This window comes from Triticum dicoccoides, chromosome 7A (assembly GCF_002162155.2).
Source record: "Triticum dicoccoides isolate Atlit2015 ecotype Zavitan chromosome 7A, WEW_v2.0, whole genome shotgun sequence".
Classification (NCBI taxonomy): Eukaryota; Viridiplantae; Streptophyta; class Magnoliopsida; order Poales; family Poaceae; genus Triticum; species Triticum dicoccoides.
Window position 1 is genome coordinate 346,083,885 of NC_041392.1, and position 13,031 is coordinate 346,096,915.

At 44.8% G+C, this 13,031-nt stretch overlaps 1 protein-coding gene across 3 annotated transcripts in view; it reads right to left on the bottom strand.

Annotated features, from left to right (window-relative positions):
* Nucleotides 1-9,150, bottom strand: part of LOC119329266 (chloroplast envelope membrane protein-like) — a 13,981-nt gene extending 4,831 nt beyond the window's left edge. The window contains exons 1-7 of one of the 3 annotated variants that reach the window (XR_005159390.1): nt 8,179-9,149; nt 7,887-7,972; nt 7,615-7,788; nt 7,331-7,445; nt 2,050-2,147; nt 1,234-1,369; nt 676-811 (exon numbers count right to left, since the gene is read on the bottom strand). Coding sequence is in view for 2 of the 3 variants with exons in the window: in XM_037602281.1 (XP_037458178.1) it covers nt 743-811; nt 1,234-1,369; nt 2,050-2,147; nt 7,331-7,445; nt 7,615-7,788; nt 7,887-7,972; nt 8,179-8,766 (1,266 nt within the window). In the remaining variant the exon portion in view is untranslated. Of the gene's footprint in view, nt 1-448; nt 812-1,233; nt 1,391-2,049; nt 2,148-7,330; nt 7,446-7,614; nt 7,789-7,886; nt 7,973-8,178 lie in introns of those variants that run through there. The other 2 variants (XM_037602281.1, XM_037602282.1) reach the window with 2 other exon arrangements.
* Between the last annotated feature and the right edge of the window lie 3,881 nt (nt 9,151-13,031).

Sequence of the window (13,031 nt, forward strand, 5' to 3'; positions counted from 1 at the left end):
CATTCTTTAATAAGCTTGGAATTACGCATCGTGTGTCTTGTCCTCATACACATCAGCAAAACGGTGTAGCTGAGCGTAAGCATGTCATATAGTTGAGACTGGTGATAGATGCTGATGTACTAAGTCTGCCTTTTCAGCCACCTCCCTATTATTGTAACATCAGGAATAAAGAGTTGGTTTGGTATTCTTGTGTTCAAGTGAATGTATGTCAGAGGATGAGATCTTTGGGCTGGCATACATCTCGTGTTCTTTCTCAAATTCACTTCCAATTCATTAAGATCGGGCCACCCCTACTATTTGCCACGTATTAGACTTGTTTACAATTGTTTGGAATTTAGGCATTTTTACTTCATTTATAAAAAGATTGGAACATCTGAAGTTTCAATCACCTGAACAAGAATCAAGAAATAGTATAAATAGCTTGAATACACCATCACAAAGAGTTGCGTTAAATTACACTTGCAATTTACCAGCTATTATTAATTTTCTCATCAGAATAATTGGTAACGGCATACTGCAGAAACCAGCTTCAATATAATTTAAGGGCTTTCACCAAAAAATATATTTGAAGGGTGAATGAATAACCATATCAGTCACAGGTAATTTTTTCACTATTTATCAAACATTGGCAGCAACACAAGTAGGAGCCAACAGTACATGCAAGTCAATACATACCTGGATTGTGAAATTCTACTAGCAATTTCCTAAAGGAAGGAACTAAAATTCCTGATGGAAAGAATTCCTAGTGACGCCTTATTTCATCCAAGATGTTTCCCACACTAGGTGATAATCTTGGAAGGTATTTGTACACCTGCAAAATATGGAAACTAAACTAAGTATGCCGATCTAATCCAGCGAACAGGTACTCCTAATTATGACTTGTGAGCCATTGGTACTTGTACATTACAATGTGAATTGTTAGTGACACTTGTACAGAGTAGTTTCAGGAAAATGAAGTTGCATTGCATCATCCAAAAGATGTAGCTACTAAATGTTGGAGCTTAACAAGAATATTAAATTTAATGCAATTTGATGTGTTAGTGTCGGAGTTGCTGAAATGTGGAATGAAGGAAAGTCTGAAGCATATTGGTTCAAACATCTCGTACAAGTTTTATTATGAAAAGAACTATCAAAATTATTATGAGTTCTAACAGCAAATATGGTTTTCTTTATGTTATTAAATATAGTGGCATGTCCCTTGTAGCTTGACTTTAAGGTAGAGAGTAGACCTACCCAAAACTTTATAAATACGTCCAGGGCAACTGGAACCAGACAAACGAAAAAGGTGACTGCAGCTTGATCGGTTTCCAGTCCATAGTGGTCAAGAATAATTTCCACTAATGAATGCCAACCTGCCTCTGAATGGTACCTGTGATATTGCAGCTAGATGCTGTTCATATAGTCGACAAGATCACAGGCGGTAATTAAACAAGGACAGATGGTAAAACAAAATAATAGTAGCCCTCGTTTACATGCACATGATAAAAATAACAGAACATAAGAAGACTTACAGAACTACATGTTAGCTGTTAAATGTGGAAATATGTCACATGAAGCATAAATACAAACTCGTACAGGTAGGGTTCCCGTTTTTCTCACAGCAGTTCAGATACCTCTGTGTTAATCAGCTTCTAAGGCACAAAATAACCTAGTTCTGCAGTTAGATGAAACTAAAAGGTATGTAAAATTCAATATTTCCTAACCAGATTGTAAAGAAGATTAAATATCCTAACTCGTTGGTTTATTAAGATTCTGACACAAAATAAGCTATAAACGTCTCATAGAAGGCAGGAAAGAACGAAAAAAATCTTATGCGCACTTCGGTCACTTCTATTTTTTTTAAATGAACAATTTACTTCATCACCGAGAGAAATAACAAGAACACTAAAGCTAAAGTCAACATGATGTTTACTCAGTTCTATTTCTAGGATCACTTGTAACTATAAATGCATTGTTCTAAATGGAAAATTCAGAGAACTAGAGATAAATATATCATGACACTAAAAGACAAATACAGACACATTTCAGAAATGAATTGATAGAACTTACCCTAGAAGGATATCTGACACTAAAATGATAAGAAAAGCCTTCCCACTGTCTGAGATATTGTTTAGCAACTTATATCCTGTGAACTTTATTATTGCAACCTGGAAGCATAGGCGACAGTAAGAGCAAGATGCATGACAATTGATAACAAGATAACTTACCTATTATTAGGGGGAGAAAAAACAAGCCATTATCATGCACAGAAAACGTGGCACTATTGAATTTATGCTCCGGCCAACTCATCCAAAAGTCTGAACTGATGGAGGGAGACGGGCAATATATTTCAACACCCCCCTCACGTCTAGGCTTATTTAGTCCTTAGACATGGGTTTTATGTAGGCCGCAGTATATTTGTTACTAATACTGCATTGGCACGGTCTTGAACTCAAGACCTCTTGGCTCTGATACCATGTAAAACGTGATGGAAGCGTCTTGTTGAAATATATTGCCCGTCTCCCTCCATCAGTTCGGACTTTTGGATGAGTTGGCTGGAGCATGAATTCAACATGGTATACAGAGCGGGCCCTTCCATCACATCTAGCTAGCCTCCTTCGATCTCCCTCCACCCACCTTCCGCCATGTCAACCTCTGCCGCCCCCATCACCTCCGGCCTCAACTACAACACCTCCGAGCCACTCTCCCGGACGAACTATGTTCTCTGGTGAGCTCAAGCGGGATCCCAAATAATGGGCGCTGGCTTGTATGGCTATATAGATCAAATCCTAGAGGAGCCTCCCAAAACCATCACCACAAAAGATAAAGAGGGCAAGGACCAGGTGATCCCGAGCCCTGCCTATGCCCCATGGCTCGTCCAGGATCAGCAAATCATCGTGTACCTCCTTTGCAATCTCTCCAAAGAGGTGCTCGTTCAAGTCGCATCGATGGAAACCTCGCATGCCATCTGGACGATGTTGAGCACCATGTTCTCAGCCGTCTCCCTCTCACGCGTCAACAACATCCGTGCCTCCCTCACCAACGCACAGAAGGGCAACCAGTCGGCAGCAGCATACTTTGGCGCCATGCGTGCTCCCTCCGACAAACTCACGGCGGCGGGCAAGCCAATCCGGGAGGATGAGCTCGTTTCCTTCATCGTGGCTGGGCTTGATATGGAGTATCAACCCATCATCTCTGCCTTGGACATCCGCACCGAGCCGATCACCGTCGAGATCTTGTTCTCCATGGTGGCCAACTTCGATCAGAGAGTCGAGATGTTCCACGGGACAGGTGCTCCAGCTTCAAATCTTCAGGAAACGCAGCTTCCCGTGGCGGCCGCCAAGAAACTCCCAAGGGCTTTCACGGCCAGTAGAAGGGAGGCGGTGGCGGCGGATCACGATCTGGCGGCGGCTACAACAACCCTAATGGTGGCTACTCTGGTGGCGGCGGCCCCAATGGTGGTCACGGTGGCGGCTATCACCACAACAGTGGTGGTGGTCATCACAATGGGGGTGGCGGCGGCTGCCATCCCCAGGGTAACTCTGGCGGCAGCTACAACCCTAGGCACCCCTCCTACAACAACACCAGGGGGTGCAATAACTTTCAGGGGTACGAAGGCAGGTGCCAAATTTGTAAAAAAACTAACCACCTTGCCAAAGACTGTGATTGGCGTTATGCCGATGACAATTCCCAAAAGAAAAAAACCGCAGCTACAGCTGATGCTTCTTATGGTGTCGATAGCAATTGGTATTGAGACATGGGCGCTACAAATCATATCACCGGTGAACTCAAGAAGGTGACTGCATGAAAAATACCGTGGCCATGATCAGATCTACACCTCAGCCAATGGTGCAGGTATGGAGATTAGTCATATTGGTCAATCAATTATTGAAACCCCACATAAAAGTCTAGTTCTTAACGGAATCTTGCATGTTCCTAATGCTTCAAAAACACTTCTTTCCGTTCATCGTATTGCCCTTGATAATAATGTCTTTCTTGAGTTTCACCCCTTTTTCCTTTTGATCAAGGATCAGGTCACGAAGAAAGTTCTCCATAGGGGCACATGTGTGCAAGGGCTCTATGCATTGCTTCCTCAGTATATTCAACTCAATAAACAAGTCTGGTGCCATCAAGCTTCCTGCTGAAAGGTGGCACAACTGTTTAGGCCGTCCCTTGTTTGCTACCGTTCATCAAATTCTTAGCAAAAATAAACTCGTAGTTGTTGGTGAGGGAAATTCAGAAACTATTTGTGATTCATGCCAAAGAGCAAAAAGTCATCAATTGGCATATCCTATTTCTACTAGTGTGTCTACCAAACCATTGCAACTTATTTTTTCTAATGTTTGGGGTCCAGCGCCCACTTCTGTTGGTGGGCATTCTTATTATGTAAGTTTTGTTGATGATTATAGCAAGTACACATGGATATACCTTCTTAAAACACGTTCTGGAGTGTTCCAAGTCTTTCATAACTTTCAAGCTCTTGTTGAACGTAAGTTTGATAGCAAAATCATTGCCGCAATCGGACTGGGGTGGTGAATATGAGAAGCTAAATTCTTTTTTTCAAAAGATAGGTATTCTCATCACGTGTCTTGCCTCCATGCTCATCAACAAAACGGTTCTGCAGAGAGGAACACATCGTCACATTGTTGAAGTAGGTCTTGCCCTTCTAGGTTCTAGCTTCAGCTTCCATGCCTTTAAAATTTTGGGACAAAGTGTTTCTTACGGCCGCTCATCTTATCAATATGTGGCCTAGTCACACCATAGCCAATGAAACTCCCACTGAACGCCTTCTACAGGTCATACCTGATTATACTACACTTCGTGTTTTTGGTTGTGCTTGTTGGTCAAAACTTCATCCTTACAATTCTCGCAAGCTTATGTTTCGATCTCAACAATGTGTCTTCCTTGGTTACAGTGCACAACACAAGGGTGTTAAGTGCCTTGATGTTTCCTCTGGCCGTGTGTATATCTCTCATGATGTTGTGTTCGTTGAAACTCAGTTTCCTTTTTCCAAACTTCATCCCAATGCCGGTGCTCTCCTTCGCAAGGAGATTCTTCTCCTTCCTTCTCATCTCTCTGGAGTTGATCATGTGGGTAGTGATGATTGTAATGATCCAAATATTGACTAATGCTTCTAATCCGCCTTTTGAGTCTGATGATACAGGTGCAAACACCGCTGAAAATGGTGGTCATAATGGTGCAATTTGGGACAAAAACGGTGTTGCACCGGTAGCTGTCACGCTAGAGCTGCCGCGATCGCCTTCGGGATCCGCGGCCCTGACCGCGTCAAAGCCGGCAGGATCTGCTTCGGGATCCACTTCCCAACAGGTGTCGTCTAGTCCGGCGCCCTCCTCCGACCCACGCCACTCGCCCGCCAGCCACTGGGCGCATGGCGACGTCTGCTCCGCACCAACCGCCACCGGCCACATGTCGCTCCTCGGCTGGCACCGATCCTGCGGGTGCGCTCCACCAACCGGTCCTGCGGGCCCCGTCGACCACGCGCTTCCCGCCCGAGCCACCGGTTTACACCCGGCGGGCCCCGTCCCTGTCACGTGTGGGCACCCGATCCGAGTCGGCTTCGCCTGCAGCGCCCAGACCATCTGCACCGTCTCTCGAATCCTCTGTGATGTCCTCGGCCACAGAGGATCCGGCGGGTGTGGGCGATGTTTCTTTGGGATCCGCAGCTTCGTCCGAGGAAGCTGCTGCCGCTGATTCTTCCGCAGCAGGGCTCGGATCTTCTGCGCAGCCATGCGTTGCTACACCACCATACACATGTCTTCGAGCAGGTGTTATTCAGCCTACAAATTACAAAATTAAATATGGTTTGGCTGCTTCCACGGGAGAACCCCGTACATATCAGGAGGCCCTCACTGGTCCAAATTGGAAGCAAGCTATGGAGGATGAGTATCAGGCTCTTCAGAGAAATAACACGTGGCATTTAGTTCCCTCACAGCAAGGTAAAAATGTGATTGATTGCAAGTGGGTTTTCAGGATAAAAAGAAGGTCTGATGGTACGATAGATTGATATAAAGCCAGGCTTGTGGCTAAAGGTTTCAAACAGAGGTATGGCATAGATTATGAAGACACTTTCAGTCCTGTTGTTAAGGCTGCTACTATTCGTCTTGTTCTATCTATTGCTGTGTCCAGAGGATGGAGTCTCAGACAGCTAGATGTGCAGAATGCGTTCCTTCATGGTGTTCTGGAAGAGGAAGTATATATGAAGCAACCTCCTGGGTTTGTAGATAAAAACAAACTGTCTCACATATGCAGGCTTGACAGATCTCTTTATGGACTGAAACAAGCTCCCAGAGCATGGTATTCTCGCCTAAGTGCGAAGTTGCAACAACTTGGCTTCACTCCTTCAAAATCTGATAAATCTCTGTTCATTTACAATAAGTCAAATACTTCAATTTTTGTACCTATCTATGTTAATGATATCATTGTCACAAGCTCGTCAAATGAAGCAGTCAAAGCTCTCTTGATCAGATTTGAACTCAGAATTTGCTCTCAAGGATCTAGGTGACTTGCATTTCTTTCTTGGTATTGAGGTTAAGAGAAATAGAGAAGGTGGCCTTCATCTCTCTCAGGAAAAATATGCCACTGACCTTTTGAGCAGAGTTGTCTTACAGGGTTGTAAACCCTCTCCAACACCCTTGTCCAGTTCAGAGAAGCTCTCACTTGCTGAAGGAGAACTCTTGAATCAAGAGGATGGTACTAAGTCCAGAAGTTTGGTAGGTGCACTTCAGTACTTGACTCTCACCAGGCCTGATATTTCCTTTGCAGTAAATAAAGTTTGTCAATACCTTCATGATGATATTTTCTGTTTTAACTTCTTATCTCTATTTCTCTCTGTAAGATCTCTGTACGGTTGTTTGCCAACCGAACCCTCCTGTATCTCTTGAGAGGCTCTCTCTCGCTCGATCAATATAACACAACGTGGGCTCCCTGTTGGGGGTTGAGACGCTTCCATCACGTTTTACAGACACCCGCACACTTTTACTGATGATAGTAAAATAAAAGGTATCATTGAAATTGAGGTGATGTTAATACGACACTACCTTAAAACAAAACATTATCAAGTATGAACAGATCAGGAAAAACTTTAGATCAGTTCACCTCTTCGAATATTTGACACACCATTAGTCTTAACCGCCAAAGGTAATTAGTTATTCGCTAGGCCTAATAGCGCAGCAATTTTGATGACTTCTGATTTACTTTACAGAGAAAAAAAAAACACAGATCCACATGGTACACGCCATCAAGAGGAATGCTATACGAACTTAATGGCACACTTTCACAATTGAACATAATCAAAAAAATAAGAAGCTGCTTATATGATGTATGTACTTACTTTACTCTGGTTAAAGTACATAAGAAGGAATAGGGCAACCCCATAAACCATATCAGACCAGATATTTGCAAATGCTTGTCGGTTTTCTAATCTCCATTCACCCCTCAGCTCTACCCTGTTAAAGTAACAGAGCAGACCCGTTACAGTTAACCAGATAAATTTATCGGGCCGCAAAACGATGTTCCTGACTATCATTTTCACAGAGGAGAAGATGAATGTTCATGTCAAAATTGCAAGGGCACTAATATAAGCAACAACTTGGCAAGAAAGAATAATAGCCTCACGCTTTTTCCCGCAACTCTGACCAGAACTCCTCATCGGAAAGTGGAGGAGATTTACCAATCTCTACTTCAAAACGGAATCTTGCTTTCTCAATATTTAGGTCCTTTATCATCTGAATCTTCTGGCTGCGTCTTACATCAAGCATTTCAGCGGCGAGTGGTACCTTCTCGACATACCTGTTATTGTACAATGACCAGCATAATCGATTCTTTCAACAAAAAAGAAAACAGAGGAAAGGGAAGATATGGAACGCCATAGCAGTAAGATGACTTACCTGTCTAGAAATGGCATCATAACATAGTCATGTACTAGAAGATCCAACACCCATGGAACAACGATCAACAATGCTAGGAATTTGGCCTGCAGAGTACAATTTTCTTGTTAGATCCAGTTCCCCAACATCTGTATGACTTCATCGAAAAGGATCTTGAGCAATGTTGCACGGTAATAAGGTTTGAGTTATTGTTATAGTACTAGGTATAATAGTAGACCGCATTGGAAAGCGGTGCACAATTGGTAGGAAAGATGATGAGAAAATTATATCTTGTAACTAGTGCTAGAAGTACCGATTTCGTCGAAGCGTATAGAAAAACCCGGTCCTCAAACAACATGTCGTTGTAATCTTCATCAATAGAGTCCCTAAAAGCTTCAGCGATGCCCTTGTCCCTCACTATCTCCGTCGGATCATCAGTTATCTGGTCCGACAAGCTCCCACCCCCGCCCCAATCACCATCGCCGGACGTGCTGCCCCAACCTATCCAATCCTCCCATGACCGCCCTTCTGCATTTTCGGCACCCTGCTGGGCTTCCCGCAGGTCGACAATCGCCTCTGCCTTGCTCTTCCACGTCTGAAACTTGTCATCCTCCGACAGGTCTTCGTTGCTAACAACCTGCTGGAGCAATTCATCATCCTCCCTCCAGCCGGCGAGGCTCTCTTCCTCATCGTTCCAATCAGAGAACCACGCCTTCCACCATGGCTGCTGCCTCTTGGAACGCCTCCTCTTCTTGGCAAAACCCACCAGGCGCCTCCCCACCCTTCTCCTCTGGGGACCGACATCGAACATCTTGCATGCGCAAAACCTCCGGTGCCCGATCCTCTCCTCTACGGCGAACCAGATCGCAACGCCGCTAGAGCTGACCACGTAGCAACTCATTAAAGGTCATGCAACGGAGACCACATCTTCCGGGCTACAGAACGGGGGCGGACGCACCTCTGGCAACCATGTGCTCACAGCCTCACAGAATTCCCTTCTTGCCACCCGTTTTCATTGCAAGGTAGCAGTATACACATCAAGAAACCAAGAATTTTCGAACTCCCGGAAGGCCGGAATACAGTCAACCCCTCTTCTTTGCAGAATCCGATTCGCAACAAGCAGGAGCCAGAGAATCGTATAGCACCACGCTGCGGTGACCAGGGATGATGATGCTCTTGCTGGGAGTATTAATTTGGACACGCGCTCCAGAGTGGCGTCCACATATATCTTTGGGTTGGGATGGATAAGGGAGGAACACGACTCAAGGGTAACGGTGGCGCCGCGAAGCAACGCCAATATGCTCCTTCCCGTAGTTTTTTTTTCCTAGCGCAGTACCTGGGCATGGGCAGCAGGGCCGGGGTTGGGCTTTGATTTGCTGCCTGGTGTCATATTTGGATCGGGCTCGGGCTTCAATTTTCAGCCCGAAATTAGCCTAGCCCAGCCCGACCAGCATTAGTTTGTAGCAAATCTGAAGCACCTGAGCGCAATCTCCGTGTCGAGCTGCCATGTAAATTGACTTTCCCTGTAACCCTAGCGCACCTACCACTTTTTCCCGTCATATCTTTCCCCCTCGCTAGGGTTATCGTTCCTCTCGTCGCCGTCGGTGATCGTTGAGACCCGTCTTCCTTCTCCTGCGCTGGGTTGAGTATCCATTTCTGGGCCGATCACGGGGCAGACCCGGACTGCTTCCCCCGTCTTGGTTCGGTCTCCTCACCCTGGGAGATTAGGGTTCTTTATCTTCGCTGGTCGCTAAACCTGGGGAGATCGGTCTATTTTTCGTTCGACAATCTTATGGCGAACCAGGGAGCATCATCGGCTTCGGGATCCAAGGGGAAGGGAAAGCTGGAGGATCTAATGAAGGAGCTGGCCCTCAAGGAAGACGACCTCGATGACGTTGTTTTCGAGGAAGATGACGCCTCGGCAGAGGAGGACCTCCGCTGGATGATCTTGGCCAGAGTCCACATGGACAAAGGGTTTAGCACCTACTGGTTCTTTCACAATATGAGGATGGCCTGGGATCTTGCTAGGCCGGTCAAAATCAAAACCCTGGAGGAGAACCTCTTCCAGATGCAATTCAATTGTCTGAGCGATTGGGAGAGAGTTACCTAAGGGGGTCCCTGGCACTTCAGAGGCAATCCGGTGATTATCGCTCCATATGATGGATACACTAAGCCATCGGAGATAGAGCTATACAAATTTGAGATATGGGTTCACACCATCGACCTTCCAATTGGTTTTTATGGGAAAGTGAAGGCGTTGGCTGCTAAGATTGGCGAGTTTGTGGACTCAGAGCCATCTTCTTTTCATTTTGAAGGTAACTTCTATAGGGTTAGGGTTTGACTTGACGTGAGAAATCCTCTCAAAAAGGCAAACTCGCTGATCCGTGGAGAAAAGAGGGAGATCTTCACGATCAAGTATGAGCGTCTACCCGATTGGTGCTAGGTCTGCGGTATGATGGGACATTAGTTCAAGGAACACAGGGATGGAGTTCACCCCCCCCCCTCAGTGTTGACCTTCAAAAACTTGCGAGCACCTGCGACTACTGCATGGGGCACCCGTCGCTGAAACAGAAACCAGAACCCTAGGTCTCAGGATGTTAGTACCGGTGGCAGCTCGAAGGAGAGAAAGGATGAAGTGCAGGATCAACATGTCATTAATATGGAGGTGTCTGAAGCCAGCCGCAAGCGCTCTTCAGAACAGTCCATGGATCCCATTACCGCAATGGTCACCACTGGGATGGAGCTGGTCTTAGCAACTAAGACAAGCAGGTGTGCAACTCCACTGAGCCCCCCGCCGAAGCAAGATCCCAAGAGATCCCGGACTACTCAGCAGACCGAGAAGTAGGGCAATACAGTGTTGAGGAAGACCCTAGCAGCGGGGAAAAACAATGAAGCAAAATGGGCGCCATGAGTCTTTTGTGCTGGAATTGTTGCGGGATTGGCAATGCCTTGACAATTCAAGAGCTTCGCGAACTCGCACAAAAGTTTCCCCCTAGAGTACTTTGTATTGTAGAAACCCAAATTAGTGGTGCTAGAGCTGAAAATTTAAAGAGTACTCTGGGTTTTGATTATTCTTTTGCTATTGACTCCTCCGGTAGGAGCGGAGGTTTGGCTTTGTTTTGGAATAACGAAATAAAGATAGACAATTTGGGTTACTCATGTTATCATATTGATGTGAAAGTGAGTGATTTAGGTGGTGATCCTTGGAGACTCACCTGCTTCTATGGGGAGGCACAAACCCATGATAACCAACAAGTATAGGGGATCAATTGTAGCCTCTTTCGATAAGTAAGAGTGTTGAATCCAATGAGGAGCTAAAGGTAGAACAAATATTCCCTCAAGTTCTATCGACCACCGATACAACTCTACGCACGCTTAATGTTCGCTTTACCTGGAACAAGTATGAAACTAGAAGTACTTTGTAGGTGTGAAGGGATAGGTTTGTAAGATAATAAAGAACACGTAAATAAAAGATGGGGGTTTTTTAGATAAAGAAACAATTAAATTAGTTTTAGAAGAGAGCTTTTTGTCACGTAACAAAGTTATTTGTCCCTAGGCAATCGATAACTAGACCGGTAATAATTATTCCAATTTTATATCAGGGAGAGGCATAACCTAACATACTTTCTCTACTTGGATCATATGCACTTATGATTGGAACTCTAGAAAGTATCTAAAACTACTAAAGATCATTAAGTTAAAACCCAATCATAGCATTATAAGGTATCAAGTCCTCTTTACTCCCATACGCAACAACCCCCTTACTCGTGTTTAAGCCTCTGTCACTCTAGCAACCCACTATAAGCGAATTATGAACATATTGCAACACCCTACAGCGGGGATCCCTCACTGTTGTGTGACATGGAGAGCACCATAGGACATCACCAATAATAAAACATGCAACTCAAACCAATCACGGTCATCAATCAACCCATAGGACAAAACGGATCTACTCAAACATCATAGGATAGCCATACATCATTGGGAAATAATATATAGCGTTGAGCACCATGTTTAAGTAGAAATTACAGCGGAGAGAAGAGGTGTTACACCACTTCATAGAGGGGGAGAGAGTTGGTGATGACAGCGGCGAAGTTGTTTGTGTAGATCGTCGTCACGATGATGGCCCCAGTGGCGTTCTGGTGCCACCGGGAGAGAGGGAGAGAGCCCCCTCCTTCTTCTTCTTCCTTGGCCTTCCCCCTAGATGGGAGAAGGGTTTACCCTCTGGTCCATGTCCTCCATGGCGGCGGAGGGGCGAGATCCCCTCCGAGATTGGATCTCTCTCTCTCTCTCTCTATGTTTCCTTCTCTTTCTGCGTTCCCAGACTATGGCCTTTCACCGTTTCTTAAATTCCCGGAGATCCATAACTCCGATTGGGCTGAAATTTTAACACGATTTCTATCTGGATATTATATTTCTTGCGGCTAAAGAAGGGCACCAACCACCTTATGGGGTGGCCACAATCCCCCTAGACGCGCCCAGGGTAGGGGCGCGCCTCCAGGACTTGTGGGCCCCTCGGGCATCTTCTCGCGTTGATTCCAATTCCCCAAAGTCACATATATTCCAAAAAATCTTCGTAAGTTTTTATCGCATTTGGACTTCGTTTGGTATGGATATTCTGTGAAACAAAAAACATGCAACAAATAGGAACTGGCACTAGGTACTGGATCAATATGTTAGTCCCAAAAATAGTATAAAAAGTTGCCAAAAGTATATGAAAGTTGTAGAATATTGGCATGAAACAATCAAAAATTATAGATACGACGGAGACGTATTAGCATCCCCAAGCTTAATTCCTTCTCGTCCTTGAGTATGTAAATGATAAAAAAGATAATTTTTGATGTGGAATGCTACCTAGCATAACCTTACCATATAATCTAATCATGGAATGAATATTAAGACACGAGTGATTCAAAGCAATAGTCTATCATTTGACATTAAGACAATAATACTTCAATCATACTAATGAAGCAATCATGTCTTCTCAAAATAACATGGCCAAAGAAAGTTATCCCTAACAAATCATATAGTCTGGCTATGCTCCATCTTCATCACACAAAGTACTTCATCATGCACAACCCCGATGACAAGTCAAGCAATTGTTTCATACTTTTAATGTTCTCAAGCCTTTTCAGCTTTCATGCATGCAATACATGAGCGTGAGCC